The 18,683-nt window shown below is 45.9% G+C and overlaps 1 protein-coding gene across 3 annotated transcripts in view; it reads left to right on the top strand.

Moving 5' to 3' along the window:
• The window catches only part of LOC101355990 (cAMP-dependent protein kinase catalytic subunit PRKX), a 76,577-nt gene that overhangs the window by 18,346 nt on the left and 39,548 nt on the right, over nt 1-18,683 (top strand). The window contains exon 1 of one of the 3 annotated variants that reach the window (XM_023739456.1): nt 9,796-9,846. The exons of 1 other annotated variant lie outside the window; for it this stretch is intronic. In XM_023739456.1, the coding sequence (XP_023595224.1) occupies nt 9,834-9,846 (13 nt within the window). In that variant the 5' untranslated portion in view covers nt 9,796-9,833. Of the gene's footprint in view, nt 1-9,795; nt 9,847-9,968; nt 10,093-18,683 lie in introns of those variants that run through there. One more of the 3 variants, XM_023739457.1, reaches the window with a different exon arrangement.

The following is an 18,683-nucleotide window of genomic DNA, read 5'->3' on the forward strand; positions in this document are numbered from 1 at the left end:
CAGTCACCTAGTGCTGCTGTAACAGAAACACCACAAGTGGATGGTGTCTCAGTCACCTAGTGCTGCTGTAACAGAAACACCACAAGTGGAGGGTGCCTCAGTCACCTAGTGCTGCTCTAACAGAAATCCCACAAGTGGAGGGTGTCTCAGTCATCCAGTGCTGCTGTAACAGAAATACCACAAGTGGGTGGTTTTCATGAAGAGAAATTTATTTCCTCACAGTCAAAATAGGCTAAAAGTCCAAATTCAGGGTGTCAGCTCCAGGGGAAGCCTTTTTTCCTCTGTTGGCCTTCTCATCAGTGATCCCCTGGACTAGGAGCTTCTCCGCGCAGGCACCACAGTCCAAAGGATGTGCTCTGCTCCCTGGACTAGGAGCTTCTCCGCGCAGGCACCACAGTCCAAAGGATGTGCTCTGCTCCCGGCCCTGCTTTCTTAATGGTATGAGGTCCCCCTGTCTCACTGCTCACTTCTGTCTTTTATATCTCAAGAGATTGCCTCAGGACACAATCTAATCTGGTAGATTTAGTCGTGCCTTACTAACACAACTGCTGCCCATCCTCCCTCATTAACATCATAGAGGCAGGATTTACAACATACAGGAAAATCACATTGTGCCAGGAATCATGGCCTAGCCAAATTGATACACACATTTTTGAGGGACGTAATTGAAACCATGACAGTCTCCCATAGGAAAATTTACACATACATTGTTATGTGACCCTAATTGCTCTCCCCATACTGTGACAGCACACTCCTCCTTTCCACCCCTGATTTCCTGTGTCCATTCAACCAGCTCCTGACCCTCTCTGCCTTCCCATCTCACCTCTGGACAGTAGCTGCCCATTTAGTCTCATGTATCTACTTGAGCTAAGAGGCACACTCTTCACGAGTATCATTTTATGTCCCAGGGTCCAGTCCAAGTCCTGTCTGAAGTGTTGGCCTTACAAATTGTTTTAGTTCCAGCCTGATAGAGAATCCAGGGGCCATGCTTTCTGGGATTCCTCCAGGCTCAGTCAGACCATTAAGTCTGGTCTTACTAGAATTTGAGTTCTGCACCCCACCTTTCTCCTGCTCCATCAGGGACTCTCTGTTGTGTTCCCTGTCAGGGCGGTCATTGGTGGTAGCCGGGCACCATCTAGTTCTTCTGGTCTCAGGCTGATCCAGTCTCTGGTTTATGTGGCCCTTTCTGTCTCTTGGGCTAATACTTTCCTTGTGTCTTTGGTGTTCTTCATTCTCCTTTACTCCAGGTGGTTGGGACCAACTGATGCATCTTAGATGGCAGCTTGCAATAGGCTGTAATCTTTAAGGGAGCAGATTACCAGGTCTTTCTCCCGTGGAGCTGCTGGGTAGGTTTGAACCACCAACATGTCACTTAACCATTGCACCACCGGGGCTCCCTGAAAGCATTTCATTTTGATGCAGATTATAGGATGCTACTCTGCAGTGTCAAGGATCAGAGCAGAGAGTTATGGAAGAAATGGAATCATGACTTGGGCAGAATCGTTAAGAAAACTCGATCTTTCCTGTATTCAATTTCAGTGTGTACAACTGGCACCACCAAATTTTGTTATTGGTGGACCATTGGTGGTTTGCTAGTAAAATTCTTGCCTTCCATGTGGGAGACCTGGGTTCTATTCCCTGTTGGAATCCTGGCTAGCGCGCCTCATGCACAGCCACCACTCGTCTGTCAGTGGAGGCTTGTGTGTTGCTAGGCTGTTGAACAGGTTTCTGCGGAACTTCCAGACTAAGACAGACTAGGAAGAAAGGCCTGGCAACATGCTTCAGAAAAATCAGCCAATGAAAACCATGACTGATCATTGCAGCTCTCCTCTGACACACGTGGTGTTGGCAAGGAGTTGGAGTGGACTTGACGGCAACTTCTTTATTTTTATGATCAGCTATGGAGGGCTCATAGAGTCGGAATTGACTCAAGGGCAATGGGTTTGGGTTTTTGGTTTTTTTTAATAGGGGGCATTGGGAGCTCCGTGGTAGAATTCTCGCCTTCTTTGAGGGAGACCTGGGTTCTGTTCTGGGCCAGTGCACCTCATGTGCAGCCACCACCTTTCTGTCAGTGGAGGCTGTGTGTTGCTGGGATGCTGAACAGGTTTCAGTGGAGCTTCCAGACTAAGATGGACTAGGAGGAAAGGCCTGGCAATCTTCTGAAAATCAACCAATGAAAACCCTATAAATCACAACGGTTAGATCCAAAACCAAGCATGAGGATGGCACAGGATCAGGCAGCATTTTGTTCCATTGTGCACGGGACGGCAGCTGACAAGCACACCAATTTTGCTGTCTAATAGCCTGGCATGTCCTTTCGGCTGCGACTATTCGACACTTTTGCTGAGCTGCGCCCTATTGTTGTTTTCAGCTTCTCTCTCACAGCTGGTGCTGCTTCAGCTTCAGCTCCTCCTCCTTGTAATCAACACTCTCAGCTGGTCTGGGTTCCCCAGAGAACAAGCCCCAGAAATACGAGCACAGGAAACCAGATGACACCACCTGCCCCAGAAACGAGTCCTTAGATGTGGCAAATTTAACAGCAGCAGAGTCTTGAGGGCTGGGGGCTCTGCTTCCTTTCAAGGAAAAGAAAAGGAACAGCAAAATGAAAGCCTCCTGTGCTGAGTGTTGAAGGGTCACTTAGAACTTTGGATGTTATTGGTGTGTGATTGAATAGGAATAGCATGGGTGGCTGTTACGGGTTGAATTGTGTCCCCCAAAAACATATGTCAACTTGGCTAGGCCATGATTCCCAGCATTGTGTGATTATCCACCATTTTGTTATCTGATTTGTTTTTCCTATGTGTTGTAAATCCTATCTCTATGATGGTAATGAGCAGGATTAGAGGCAGTTATGTTAATGAGGCAGGACTCAATCTACAAGATCAGGTTGTGTTTTAAGCCAATCTCTTTTGAGATATAAAATAGAGAAGAAAACAGAGAGGAGAGGGACCTCATTACCGCCAAGAAAGAAGAACCGGGAGCAGAGCGCATCCTTTGGACCCGGGGTCCCTATGCTGAGAAGCTCTGAGTCCAGGGGAAGATTGATGACAAGGACCTTCCCCCAGAGCCAACAGAGAGAGAAACCTTCCCCTGGACGTGATGCCCTGAATTCAGACTTCTAGCCTCCTAGACTGTGAGAGAATAAACTTCTGTTTGTTAAAGCCATCCACAGGTGGTATTTCTGTTATAGCAGCAGTAGTTGACTAAGATGGTAGTATAAACAGTTAAGGTTTTCAGCTACTAACCGTAAGTTTGGAGATTAGAGTCCACCCAGAGGTACCTTGGAAGAAAGGCCTGGTGATCTACTTCTGAGAAATCAGTCATCAAAAACCCTATGGAGCACAGTTCTACTCTGACACACATGGGGGCACCATGAGTTGGGGTTAACTCAACAGCAGATGTTTTTATTTTTTAACCAATAAAGCCCCCCCGCCAAAAAAAAAAAAGAAACAAAACCAAAAATTATGGTGAGCTTCTATTGTCTTGGAGTCCCTGGGTGGTGCAAATGGTTAAAGCGCTCGGCTGCTGACTGAAAGACTGGAGGTTCAAGTCTACCCAGAGGTGCCTCAGAAGAAAGGCCTGGTGATCTGCTTCTGAAAAATCCACCTTGAAAACCCTATGGAGCACAGTGCTACTGTTCCCACACGTGGGGTCGCTGTGAGTTGGGACTCTACTCCACGGCACCTGGTTTGGTTTTAAGTGAACGATCATGTCTAAGGAGGTCCTGATTTGAATCTGAGTTGCTAACGATTGATTAGTGATGCTTCCTGCCTCCAGTAAGCCTTCAGAAAAAGGAAACACTGCTTTGTTTTAGATGAATCAGTCACTGTCGTTTTTGTGTTACTTTGCTGTGTTTTTAATCTGACTATCACCCATCCGTGACGTTGTCAGTTCGTTTGATATTTACTCTTACAAATTGCATTTTCTTCCCTCGAACATGGAAGGTCGCCACACGACCTAGGTTTGGAGTAGCTTTCTGAAGGCACTCATTATCCTAGGTAACAAATAGTTAACACATGCCATATCCAAGGCCCTGTGCCCATTTTTGGAGGGGAATAAAAACATAGACAGGACATAGTTCATGTTTTCATTGAAGTTTAGTAATAGAAGTAACTATAAGAACAGGCTGAATATTGTTGTTAGGGGCCATCAAGTCTGTTCCAACTCATACTGACCCTGTGTACAACAGAACGAAACACTGCCTGGTCCTGCGCCGTCCTCACAATCGTTGTTATTATGCTTGAGCCCATTGTTGCAGCCACTGTGTCAATCCATCTCATTGAGGGTTTTCCTCCTTTTTGCTAACCCTCTACTTTACCAAGCATGATGTCCTTCTCCAGGGTCTGGTCCCTCCTGACAGCATGTCCAAAGTACATGAGAAGAAGCCTTGCCATCCTTGTTTCTAAGGAGCATTCTGGCTGTACTTCTTCCAAGAGGCTGAATATAGATACTTAAAAAAAAAGTGAAAAGTAAAGAAAACGAGTTGCCATCTAGTTGATTTTGATTCATGGAAGAAACCTGTACCACTACACTGCTCGGCTGCTAACCAGAAGGTCGGCGGTTCGAACCCACCCAGCATCTCTGCTGGAGAAAGATCTGGCCATCTGCTGCTGTAGAGATTACAGCCTGGGAAACCCTATGGGGCAGTTCTACTCTGTCACATGGGGGCGCTATGAGTCGGAAGGGACTCAACAACCACATTCCATGAACAGAGACCATGGTGCAGCTGGATGGGGGGGGAGCAGGGAGCTTCTTCAGTCTAAGGGAGGGGTGTCTGAATTCCTTAGTGAAAGGGGGAGGTTTCTTGGCAGCTGCACGGAAAACAGCTGAGCAGTTGAGCTGCAGGCAGGGCTCAGCGTGGGGGCTAAGTGGGCAGATACTGCTGGAAAGGAGGTCCTGTCTCTCCACGTACCTCCCCGTCACCAATCCCTGGCACAGCTCTGGGGCACAGTTGCTGTTTAGCTGCTGTCGAGTCAACCCCGACTCATGACGACCCCATGTGTGTCAGAGTAGAACTTGGCTCCATAGGGTTTTCAGTGGCTGAGTTTTTGGAAGTAGATCGCCAGGCCTTTCTTCTGAGGCACCTCTGGGTTGGACTCAAACCTCCAGTCTTTCGATTACCCCCCAGAAACTCCTGCATAAGATTAAAAACCTTTTGCCATTGAGTAGATTCCAACTCATAGCAAGCCTATAGGACAGAGTAGAACTGCCCCGTATGGTTTCCAAGGAGCGACTGGTGGATTTGAACTGCTGACCTTTTGGTTAACAGTAGAATGCCTACCTGCATAAGATTAGATACACCGTATTCCACTCTTTCTACCAAAGTGTGTATAAGCTTCGACTGTAAACAGCCTTTGATTACCCATAGGGCGGTAGGAGAGGTGGGTTAAGTTAAGGTAAAAAGCAGTTGCCATCGGCCGTCCAGTTGATTCTGACTCATGGCGACCCCATGTTTGCAGAGTAGAACTGCTCTGTAGCGTTTTTAAGGCTGTGACCTTCAGAAGCAGGTCTCCAGGCTTTTATTCCAGCTTTTGACCATGAAATGGTTTATGCAGTCTGAGTTATGAATAAGATATAAAACGTCTTCCATCGAGTCAATTCTGAGCTCTTCACCACTGCCCTGGCAAGCAAATGGTCGGCAGTTCAAATTTACCAGCCGCACCTTGGAAACCCTACGGGGCAGTTCTACTCCTGGGGCGCAGTAGGTGCTCCGGAATCTGTGTTAAGCCCAGAGCTGAAAGAACAGGGGTGTTCACGTGAGTATTGTCTACCCCAGAAAGTACTGAGCGTGATACCACTTTGAAGATATCATGCTCAGTACTTTCTGGGGTAGACAATACTCAACTCGAGAGTGAAGTTGGAGTTTTAACCAAGTGGACAGTGCAAGGGCATCTATTGCATCTTTTCTAGAAGTGGGTCTTTTTCCTGCTTCCACGTTTTGGGGACACAGCGAGAAGTGTAATTGTTTCCTCAGTGTTGTGTTCAGCGCCTGGCGCAAAATTAAAAAATCAGTATTGGTTGAAAGAATGCAGAATTCATTATAAGGAATCAATTTTTTTTAAAGGCTATGTTGTGTTCGGAGCCCTGGTGGCTCAGTGGTTAAGAGCTCGGCTGCTAACCAAGAGGTCGTCAGTTCAAATCCACCAGCTGCTCCTTGGAAACCCTATGGGGTGGTTCTGCTCTGCCCTCTAAGCTCACTGTGAATCAGAATCAATTCGACAGCAACGGAATATGTTGTATTCATAACTCGGACGCTTAAACCATTGAATGGTCAAAAAATCAAGCTTGCTAAACATTTCTACATTAGAAGTTGATACTTATCTTTACAGAAGTATTGAGTGTGAGTGGGTGGTTGTTGTTAGGTGCTGTCGGATTGGTTCCAACTCATACTGACCCCACGTACAGCAGAACGAAACACTGCCCAGTCCTGCGCCATCCTCACAATCCTTGCTATGTTTGAGCCCATCGTTGCAGCCACCATGTCAATCCATCTCGTTGAGGGTCTTCCTCGTTTTCCCTGACCCTCTGCTCTACCAAGCATGATGTCCTTCTCCAGGGACTGGTCCCTCCTGATAACATGTCCAAAGTACGTGAGACAAAGTCTCACCATCCTCGCTTCTAAGGAGCATTCTGGTTGTACTGCTTCCAAGAGTGGATGGTAGAACTCTAAAGCTGTGTTATCCAGTATGGTAAGCCACTGTAGTTATTGTGTGCCGCAGAGTCAATTCTGACTCATAGCCACCCCATGTTTTACAGAGTCGAACTGCCCCATAGAGTTTTCTAGGCTGTTATCTATACAGAACAGATCGCCAGCTCTTTCTCTGGTGCTGTGGGTTCAAACCAACAACCTTCTTTCGGTTAGCAGTTGAGTGCTTACCCGTTGCTCCGTCAGGGCTCCGTGGGGGAGGCACTACCCACGTGAAATAAAGTAAAAAATTCAGCTGCTTCATGTCAGTAGCCACATTTCAAATCCTCAGCAGATGTGTGTGGCTTGAGGTTGTGTCTTGGACGGCACAGATATGGAACACTTCTATCATCCTGGAAAGTTCTAGTGGATTTGCTGCTTTAAAAGCAGTCGTTTTCACCTGCCCCAGGGGGTGGGGGGGTTGCCTGGAGACACTTTGAAGGGTGGTGCAAGTAGTTGGTGGTCGATTACTAACCGAAAGGTTGCTGGTTCAAACCCACTCATGGGTGCTGTGATAGTAAGGCCTGGCAACCTGCTTCTGTTAACAGTGTTGTTTTGAGCACCGTTGGGTGGATTCCGACTCACTGCAGCCCTAGAAGACAGAGTAGAACTGCCCCGTAGGGTTTTCTTGGCTGTAATCTTCATTTTTATTATTTTTAGATGTAATAAGCTTTCTGTATTATTCTGTAGATGTAATAAGCATTCTCAACGGAAAGGCATCATTATTAATAACTCAAAAACAACATCATTTATATAACACAGAAGATATCTACGCATCTAGATAGATAGACAGATAGTTTCCTTTCTTACCTTCTAAAGGTTGGACTTCTTAAAAAAATTACATTTCCAAAGTGACTCTGGGTGACAGATCAGAGTAGAGGAGGGGAGCAGACTCCTTAGGAGTGAATAAGACACAAACAGTCCAGCTCTGGACCACCCCTCGCCCCCGAATAAATGGCCTTGGAGGCAGTCACAAGATCTGAAGTATTTCTGTACACTTCAAGTGTTATTATGCTTCGGAGATTTTCTAGTCTTGCTGTGGTTAGCTGTTATTGAGTTGGTTCCGACGCCTGGAGACCTTGCGTTTAACAACAAAACATTGCCTGGTCCTACACCATCTTCATGATCGTTGGTACCTGGGAGGCCATTCTTGTGTCTGTTCTATGAATCCAGCTGATGAAGGATTTCCCTCATTTTCCAAACATGATATCCTTTTTTAGGAATTGGTCTTTCCTGATGACATGTCCAACGTAAGTCATTCTCATTTCTTTTTTTGTTTTATTGTACTTTAGATGAAGGTTTACAGAGGAAACTAGCTTCTCATTAAATAATCAGTACACATATTGTTTTGTGACATTGGTTGCCAACCCCACGACATGTCATCTCTGTCCCTTCTCAACCTTGGGTTCCGTATTACCAGCTTTCCTGTCCCCTCCTGCCTTCTAGTCCTTGCCCCTGGGCTGCTGTGCCCCTTTAGTCTCGTTTTGTTTTATGGGGCTGTCTAATCTGTGGCTGAAGGGTGAACCTCAGGAGTGACTTCAGTACTGAGCTAAAAGGGTGTCGGGGGGCCATACTCTCGGGGTTTCTCCAGTCTCTGTCAGGCTGGTAAGTCTAGTCTTCTTTTGCGAGTTAGAATTTTGTTCTACATTTTTCTCCAGCTCTGTCCGGGACCCTCTATTGTGATCCCTGTCAGAGCAGTCACTGGTGGTAGCCGGGCACTGTCCAGTTGTGCTGGACTCAGTCCGGTGGAGGCCGTGGTAGTTGTGGTCCATTAGTCCTTTGGACTAATCTTTCCCTTGTGTCTTTGGTTTTCTTCATTCTCCCTTGCTCCTGAAGGGGTGAGACCAGTGGAGTATCTTAGATGGCTGCTCACAAGCTTTTAAGACCCCAGACGCTACGCACCAAAGTAGGATGTAGAACTTTTTTTTTATAAACTATGTCATGTCAGTTGAGCTAGATGTTCCCTGAGACCATGGTCCCCATTGGCTGTAATCTTTATGGGAGCAGATCTCCTGGTCTTTCTCCCTTAGTGCTGCGGGGTGGGTCGTAACTCCTAACCTTTCAATTATCAGCCAAACGCTTAACCATTGGGCCACCAGGGCTAGCAAACTAACACAGCTGGTAAGCTAGAAACCCAGAAACACTGACAGAGACCCCTCCCCGCCAAAAAAGTATAACACAACAGGGCTAGAATCAAGTTTCTGTGACTGCAGATCCTCTATCTAGTCTCTGCTCATCACTGCTTGAATGCCCTTTACCCATAGTCGGCAAGTTGATTCCGACTCATAGCGACCCTATAGGACAGGGTGGGAACGCTGTTTTGGCAGGTTTAATTACAGCACCACGAGATCAAATGGGTGGTCCCCCGGTGGCTCAAACAATTCGTGCTGGCTACTAACCTAAAGGCCTAAAGGGTGGTGTTTGAACTCACCCAACGGCACCACTGAAGTAAGGCCTGGCTATCTGCTTCCGAAAGATCACAGCCAAGAAACCGCTATGGGGCAGTTCTAATCTCCAACACATGGGGTCACCGTGAGTCACGTTCGACTTGACAGCAATGGTTTTAGGTTTTTGGTTTTGGTTTTAGAAACATTTTTAGTTGTCACAACTGGGATAGGGTTTCTGCTATATTCCAGTGGGTGGAGACCAGGGATGCTGCTGGACACCCTACAGTGCACAGGACGGCCCCACCCCAGAGAATGACTAGTGGGTGGAGACCAGGGATGCTGCTAGACACCCTACAGTGCACAGGACGGCCCCACCCCAGAGAATGACTAGTGGATGGAGACCAGGGATGCTGCTAGACACCCTACAGTGCACAGGACGGCCCCCACCACAGAGAATGACTGGTGGGTGGAGACCAGAAATGCTGCTCAACTCCCTAAAGTGCACAGGCTGGACCCCACCCCAGAGAGTGATCCAGCCCAAATGTAAATAGTGCCCAAGTTGGGTAATTCGAGGAGTTTTGGTGGTGCAGTGATTAAGCCCTCGGCTGCTCACCAAAAGGTCAGCTGTTTGAACCCACCAGCTGCTCTGCAGGAGACAGACCTGGCGATCTGCTTCCTTAAGGATTACAACTTTGGAAACCGTATGGAGCCCTTCTGCTCTGTCACATGGGTCGCTATGAGTTGGAAATGACTCTTTGGCAATGGGTTTAAAGGGTAAAACATTTTCGTAATTTTTGGGGGCAGGATGTGGCAAGACACAGCGGATGGGAAGTGTTGGGCTGGGTTTTTCACCTGGCTTGTATTATGAACATTTGAGGGGTAGCCTTTGTTTTTCTTGGGGAAGACCCACCCAGGTGCCATCCTAAACTACAGCTCTCACGCTTATATGAGTACAGAAGCGGAGGCAGAACTTCCAAGCATTTTGCTTATATCACATTTGTTGCTGTCCTGGAGGAGGAGGTGAGAGTTTCCTCTCTGTCTTTTTCTTTTGTGGTTAGACCTTTTGTGTGTGTATGTGTGTTATTTTAGGTGAAAAATAACATGTATATATACTTAATACTTGATTGTGTTTTAGGGCAAAGTTTCCACAGCAAATTAAGTTCCCCTTTCATCATTTTTAGACACATTGTTCCGAGCCATTGGTTACAATTTTTACAATGTGTCAGCGTTCTCATTATTTCCATTCTGTTTCCACCAAACTAGCTTCCCTTCTCCTCCTTGCCTTCTCATCTTTGCTTGTGGGTTTTTTTTATTTTTATGTTTATTTTTATTTTTTGGTTATGAGGCAGTAGAATTGAATACACTGTAAATGGGGGAAGATAGTTAAAAAATGTTGGATCTATTTTTATGCTTTAAAATTAGACGATGTAAAATTGAATGTTGTTTGCCTCACCAAAACTTTAAACGAGCTTTTTTTTTTTTACGTTTTTTTTTTTTTTTTTTTTCCTGTTTCTTTGGGGGCCTTTCCTTTTCTTTTTTTTTACTGTGCTTTAGATGAAGGTTTACAGAGCAAATCAGTTTCTCATTAAACAATTAATACACGTATTGTTTTGTGAAGTTGGTTGCCAACCCCACAACATGTCAACCTTCTACCCTCCTCGACCTTGGAGTCCTTATTACCAGCTTTCCTGTCCCCTCCTGCCTTATCGTTCTTGCCCCTGGCTGCTGTGCCCCTTCAGTCTTGTTTTGTCCTACGGGTCTGGCTAATCTTCGGCTGAAGGGTGGACCTCAGGAGTGACTTCATTACTGAGCTAAAAGGGTGTCTGGGGGCCATGCTCTCGGGGTTTCTCCAGTCTCTGTCAGGCCAGTAAGTCTGGTCTTTTTTTGTGAGTTAGAATTTTGCTTTACATTTTTCTCCAGCTCTGTCCAGAACCCTCTGTTGTGATCCCGGTCAGAGCAGTCAGTGGTGGTAGCTGGGCACCATCTAGTCGGGTGGAGGCCGTGGTAGTTGTGGTCCATTAGTCCTTTGGACTAATCTTTCCCTTGTGTCTTTGGTTTTCTTCATTCTCCCTTGCTCCTGAAGGGGTGAGACCAGAGGAGTGTCTTAGATGGCCGCTCACAGGCTTTTAAGACCCCAGATACTACTAAGGGGGCTATGTTTTAAAGAGTTAAAAAAAAAAAAAAAAGCTGCCTAGACCAGGGAACTCACTTACCTCACGCCCTGTACCACACAGTGCTTTGCTGAACAGGGTTCAGTTTACTCAGCTTCTTTTTAAAAAATAATTTATTTTATGATTATTTTTTGTTGTTGAAAATATACCCAGCAAAACTAGACACCAGTTCATGTTTGTTCATGGACTATTGAGTGACGTGGGTTACATTCTTCTGGTTGGGCATCCATTCCCACTGCTCAGCTTGTTTTTAAAGCCAGTATTCCAAGTTAAAAAAAAAAAAAATTTCCGCCATAAGATTATCCAAAGCCCACATTCTTCTTTAATTTTGTTGTTCCTATACTCCAAGATTCATGCTTTTAAAAGTGCTCCATTCAGTGGTGTACGGTATATTCACAAAGTTAGCGCACAGTAAAAACATATATTTTAAAGGTTTTATTTTCTTAGAAGCAGAAGGCTAACTGTGCCTGTTCGCAGCAACAGTTTTAAAGAATTGACTTTTCGGTGTAGACCCGCGTGTTTTAGAGATGTGTTATTTCCTGTGCTGTAGTTCACAACCTTTTTTGTGATACTTCCTTCCAAGGACACAAAAGGGAAAAACGTCAAGGAAAAGAGCTGAATTTGGCAATGATTTAGTCATAGATTGTCATATAATAATTATTTTGACATAATTATTTAGTTTGTCAATTTAATATGAACTTAATTTTTGAATAGATAAAACATTGCCTTATTTACAAATAAAAAAGTTATGCAATAAAACGCATCCCTATTTTTGCACTCCATCTATTCAGAGCCCGCCTTCCCCACCTCCACCCTGATACCCGCTTTAATCTTCACACGGTACCCCAAACTTCTGTTCTACATATGGAAGGAAATGTAAACACAGAGAGGGAATGCTGGCCTTGAGCATTACACTCTTTTAAGAACTGTCTGTATGGGATCCAACTGACAATGGCAACTCATAGCGCCCCTATAGGACAGAGTAGAACCGCCCCACAGGGTTTCCAAGGAGCAGCAGGTGAATTCGAACCGCCAGCCTGTACTTTAGCAGCTGAGCTCTTAACCATTGTGCAATCTCTGTGCATTTGTTTATTTTAGACTTTTTTTCAGTAAATGATCCTTCGGTATTTTTGCTTTCTGTGTCTGAATGAGTTCACTTAGTATCTGTTGTCCAGGTTCATCCATGTGTTGGCACGCGTGTCAGGACTTCGTTTCTCTGGGTGACTGCATACTAGTCCATTGCGTGGATGGACCACGTGTTGCCTCCCCTCATCTGCTCATGGGCCCTCGGGTGTGTTCTATCTTTCGGCTACTGTGAACAGTTTTTCTGTCAACATCGGTGTACAGATATCGGTTTGAGTCCCCGCTGTCGGTTGTTTTGGGTATATGCCTAGAAGAAGAATTGCGGGTCATGTAGTCATTCCCGGTTGAACTTTCTGAGGAACCACCAGTCTGTTTCAAACACAGCTTTGGCTCACGTGTCTGACGTGACCATCCAGTCCACGGGACCATCAGAATATGCCGTTCTGTGACCGAAGTGATTGTCACCCTAAACCTAATCCTCAATCCAACTCTAAAACTAACATAAATCTAATGCTAACCCTAACCCTAACTGTCTTAGTCATCTAGTGCTGCCCCAAGAGAAATCCCACAAGTGGATTGCTTTAACAAAGAGAAATTTATTCTCTCACAGTCCAGCAGGCTACAAGTCCAAACTTAGGGCGTCAGCTCTAGGAGAAGGCTTTCTCTCTCTGTCGGCTCTGGAGGAAGGTCCTTGTGATGCATCAGTCTTCCCTTGGTCTGGGAGCTTCTCTGCGCAGGAACCTCAGGTCCAAAGGACGCGCTCTGCTCCCGGCGCTGCTTTCTTGGTGGCATGAGGTTGCCACGTGTCTCTGCTCACTTCTCTCTTTTATATCTCAAAAGAGATTGGCTTAAGACACTGTCCAATCTTGTAGACCTCATCGGTATAACTTCATCATAGTGATAGAGTTTACAACATGTAAGGAAATCACATCAGATTACAAAATGGTTCACAATCATACAATACTGGGAATCATGACCCAGTCAAATTGACAGATTTTTTGGGGGACACAATTCAATCCATGACACTAACCCTAGTAGTAAACCTATCCCAAATCCTAAACCTAATAACCCTAAACATAAACCTAACCCTAACCCTAAACCCAAACACGAAACCCTCAACCTAACCTCAGTCCTAACCATAACACACCCTAACCCTGTCCCTCATCCTAACCCGAACACTGTGGGTGATTTGGGGACGTACTGTATGAAGAAGTATTGTCTGCCGTAGCGCCTCTCTCCTTCCTCATTCTGCCTGCAGTTTGAGGTGCTGTTCCGCAAGTCCTCCATCCCTGCGTGGATGACTCTCGCTTTGCCCACACTTAGAAAACCACGTCATAACCCTCCGCTTCAGGCTACAGGCAGTCAGCAGCTGCTTTCATTAGAGGCTTGTCCATTTGTTCATCTGTGGGTTCTTTGGTTCCCGCATTCATCCAGTTAATATTTACTCAGTTGTTTGTGTTGTATGCCACTGAGTCGATTCCAAATCACCGCAACACCACCTGACAGAGTAGAACTGCCCCATAGGCTTTAATAGGCTGTCATTTTTACGGGGGAAGATCACCAGGCCTTTCTTCTGTGGGGCCACTGGGTGAGTTCAAACCACCAACTTTTCATTGAGCAGCTGAGTGCTGAACCGTTGTGCCACCAGGGCCCCAGCAGTTACACAGATTTGTGAAGCATGACCCATGATCTCTTTATAAGGAAGAATAAGCCTGTTGTCGAAAGTTGATTCCGACTCGTGGTAACCCCAGGTGTTACGAGCAGAACTGCTCCAAAGGCTTTTCTTGGCTGTAATCTTTATGGGAGCAGATTGCCAGGCCTTTCTTCTGTGGTGCCGTTGGATGCGTTTGAACTACCAATCTGTAGGTTAGTAAGTTGAGCACATACGGTTTGGACCACTCAGGGACCTTATAAGGAAGAATAACCAAAACCAGAGCCCATCACCATCCAGTCAATTCTGACTCATAGAGACCCTACAGGACAGAGTAGAAGTGCCCTATAGGGTTTCCAAGGCTGTAATCTTTCTTTGTTTTCCTTTTATTGTTCTTTAGAAGAAGGTTTACAGAACAAACTAGCTTCTCATTAAACAATTAGTACACATATTGTTTTGTGACATTGGCTGCCAACCCCCAACATGTCAACACTCTCCCTTTCTCGACCTTGGGTTCCCTATCACCAGCTTTCCTGTCCCCTCCTGCCTTCTCGTCCTTGCCCCTGGGCTGGTGTGCCCCTTTAGTCTCGTTTTGTTTTATGGGCCTGTCTAATCTTTGGCTGAAGGGTGAACCTCAGGAGTGATGTCATTCCAAGGCTGTAATCTTTACAGAAGCAGATTGCCACATCTTTCTCCCAAGGGAGTGGTTGGTGGGTTTGACCCACCGACATTTTGGTTAGCAGCTGAGTGCTTAACTGCTGTGCCACCAGCACTCTATATGAGGAGGAATAGTCAAACATAAGTATGCAGAAAGGATACTGCCCTCGTCTTTCTGCTTCGACAGGGTTGATTTTCAACACTTGTTTTATCATCGTTCGGTCAGTTAAGAAGGAAGACGTATCGGTGGTTCAGAGGTAGAATTTCCACTTTCCTCGTGGGAGACCTGGGTTCGAGTCCCATCCAGTGCTCCTCAGACGCGCAGCCACCACGCATCTGTCAGTGGAGGCTCGCGTGTTGCTAGGCTGCTGAACAAGTTTTCAGCGGAGCTTCCAGACTAAGACAGACTAGGAAGAAAGGCCTGGCGATCTACTTTTGAAAATCAGCCCATGAAAACCCTATGGTTTCCAATGGTCCGATCACAACCTATCATGGGGATGGCACAGGACCCGGCACTGCTTTGTTCCGTTGTTCATGGGGTCGCCACGAGTCGGGACTACTCCATGGCAGGGAGAAGAAGAAAACAGGATAATGAGGACTGGGGATGCATGTTAGAGAGACACCCACCAGCAGGCAGGAACAGCTGTTTGTCTAATGGCAGCATCCAACGCCAGCACTGGATGTTTTCTTTGTCTTCAGTGCATGGAGGCTGATAAGGTAAAAATTACAGCGTGCCCATCTTGTCTGCTCTGGACAAGGTTGTTTACCGATGGAAATCTTGCGATCTGATTGTGGCGTTCTGGGACCAGCCCCATCATCTTTGGGGCAACGGAGGCCTGGGCTGCCGCACAGAAGTAAACTGTGTTCGGCTCTGCGTGTTCCCACCTCACACATCCTGGAGGAAGCTTAGAAGAAGGTGCAGACAGAAATGCAGAAATGTGGGGAGTCAGAGCTGAGCTGTGTTCTGTATGATGCTGCCACCGAGAACCCTCAGCTGAGGTTCAAGTATAAGCGCTTAGAAGATAAAACGTCGAGTTATGAACCGGCTCCTTACTGGGAGCAATACAGAAAGCTGGTGATGGAGGGTGGGACCAACAGGAAGTAGAAAGATCAAGGGACATAGCCTTATTTCTATTATTAGGACTTCCGGGCATGGCAAGAAGCTTACATATTTCGTAACAAAATACTTGTCTTATTGAAGAGTTGAGGAATCTGGGAGCTAAAGGAATTACTGTTTGCTTGAGTTTATAGATCAAATCAAGGAGCCCTGGTGGCACAATGGTTAAGTGCTCAGCTGCTAACCAAAAGGTTGGCAGTTCAAACCTACCCAGCGGCTCCGCAGGAGAAAGAGCTGGTGGTCTGCTCCTGTAAAGATTACAGTCCAGGAAACCCTATGGGCAGTTCTACTCTCGGGTTGCTATGAGTCCAAATTGACTCGACGGCACCCAACAACGATAACATAGATCAAAATCTGAGACAAACATCTAAGATAGTCCACTGGTCTCACCCCGTCTGGAGCAAGGGAGAATGCAGAAAACCAAAGACACAAGGGACTAATGGACCACAGCTACCACAGCCTCCACCAGACTGAGTCCAGCACAGCTGGATGCTGCCCGGCTACCACCACTGACTGCTCTGACAGGGATCACAACAGAGGGTCCCAGACAGAACTGGAGAAAAATGGAGAACAAAATTCTAACTCACAAAAGAAAAAAAAAAAAGACCAGACTTACTGGTCTGACAGAGACTGGAGAAACCCCAAGAGTATGGCCCCCAGACACCCTTTTAGCTCAGTAATGAAGTCACTTCATTACTAAGGTTCACCCTTCAACCAAAGGTTAGACAGCCCCATAAAACAAAACGAGACTGAAGGGGCACACCAGTACAGGGGCAAGGACGAGAAGGTAGGAGGGGACGGGAAAGCTGGTAATGGGGAACCTAAAGTCAAGAAGGGGAGAGTATTGACATGTTGTGGAGCAGTTAATCAGTGTTAAAAAACAGTATGTGTACTAACTGTTTACTAAGAAGCTAGTTTGTTCTGTAAACCTTCATCTAAAGTACAATAAAAAAAAATCCGAGGCCAAGCTCTGTCTAGATGCCATTGTCCCTGGAATACACGTTACCCAATTGCAACATTGGCGGCTGCATGAAAACACCTGTTAGTTCACGTTCCTCTCAAGCCTTTTTCTGCATTTCCTCTTTTCGGGATGATTTCTCGTAATTTTACTAACATAATACAACCTTGTTATGTTGTCGTTGGGTGCTGTCAAGGAGATTCTGACTCATAGTGCCCCACATGACAGAGCAGAACTGCCTCGTAGGATTTCCTAGGTGTAATCTTTATGAAAGCAGATAGCCAGCTCTTTCTTTCGAGGTACCACTGGGTAGGTTCAAACCGTCAACCTTTTGGTTAGCAGCTAAGCGCTTAATGGTTTGCGCCACCAATGAAAATTTATTCTTTACCTCAGAATTACCTGTTGATGAGAGAACATGCTTTAAACATTGACCATGGCTGATTGTCTGCCTCTTCGTCTCTTACACAACAGCTTCTTTTCTTCACTCCGTAGATCTCTTTCTACGCCTGCCCTGTTAAAATATTTACGATTGGAAACTTTCTGTTAAAAGCCAAGGTTGCTTATCACCTCCTTGCCTTCTCCCCAGGAAGTTAGTAGATTTGTTTATTTGCTTGACAGTGTGGAAAATTTAACATACAGAAAGGGATATAAAGAATCGATTGCTCGTGTGTAACTTTGTTTTTTCGTGTTGCCATGTGCTATCAATAGCATTCCAAAGTCTACGGAACGGTAGGAAAGAAAAGGAAATCCTTTGTGATGTGGTCTTGTGAACAGTTTTCTCTCCTCCAGCCATCTTTGATATCCTCTTCCTTTTGGTGGTGTAAATGGTGTGCACTTGGCTACTAATGGAAAGGTTGGAGGATCCAGTCCACCCAGAGGTGCCTCCGAAGAAAGACCTGGTGATCTGCTTTTGTAAAGAACACAACCAAGAAAGCACTATAGAACACGGTTCTACTGTGGAACACATGGCGGTGCCATGTGTTGGAATGGATTCAACCAGAACTAATAAAAACAACTAACCTAAAGGTTGGTGATTTGAACCCACCCAGTAGCTCTGAGGGAGAAAAGACCTGGCGATCAGCTTCCTTAAAGATTATAGCCAAGAAAACCCTAGGGAGCACAGTTCTACTCTGTAACACATGGGGTCGCCATGAGTCGGAATGGACTCGACAAAAACGGGCTTTTTCCCTTAGGGGAATGCTTTTCTTTCATCCTGAGAGCCTTCTTTCCTCCTCCCTCATCAGTGTTATCCCGTGAGCAGACAGTGATGGAAGGGACAGTGACCCTTTTTAAGCTTACTGCATGCCAGGCACGCAGGCTGTCATATATATAGACTTTTGTTCCAGCTCCGACTTGACCTTTCCATCTGGGCACCTAACAACAGCAACAACAGTCCAGTCTAGTCTTTTGTCTGAAGAGTGGACTTCAGGAAAGGCTTCAGTTCTGGGCTAACATGTCTTCTGCGGTTCCTCCAGTCTCAGTCAGACCTTTAAGTCTGGTCTTTTTACGTGAATTTGAGTTCTGCACCTCACTTTTCTCTTGCTCCGTCAGGGACTCTCTGTTGTGTTCCCTGTCATGGCAGTCATCGGTGGCAGCCGGGCACCATCTAGTTCTTCTGGTCTCAGAGCAGCAGTAGCTCTTAACCATTACGCCACCAGGGCTCCAGTCTAATCTTTGGCTGAAGGGTGAACTTCAGAAGTATAGCCCACTCTTGAGTCTTCCCACTCATGGAAGGAAACAGGGTCACAGATTACACAACAACCACAATGCTTTCCATTTTACCCATTAAATGGCTTCTCACAGATGTACATTGGTAATTAAACTTTGCACCGCAGAGCCACATTAGCCAAGGAAAGAATGGAAGTTCACTGGGTATGAGATAAGTCCACTGGATTTTAGTATCTGCAAGTAATCATGCTCAATTCAGGTGTTCTAAATTTTTATAATTCATTCTGTTATTTAGGGCTTCATCTC

Source organism: Trichechus manatus, unplaced genomic scaffold, assembly GCF_000243295.1.
Source record: "Trichechus manatus latirostris isolate Lorelei unplaced genomic scaffold, TriManLat1.0 scaffold00134, whole genome shotgun sequence".
Taxonomy (NCBI): domain Eukaryota; kingdom Metazoa; phylum Chordata; class Mammalia; order Sirenia; family Trichechidae; genus Trichechus; species Trichechus manatus.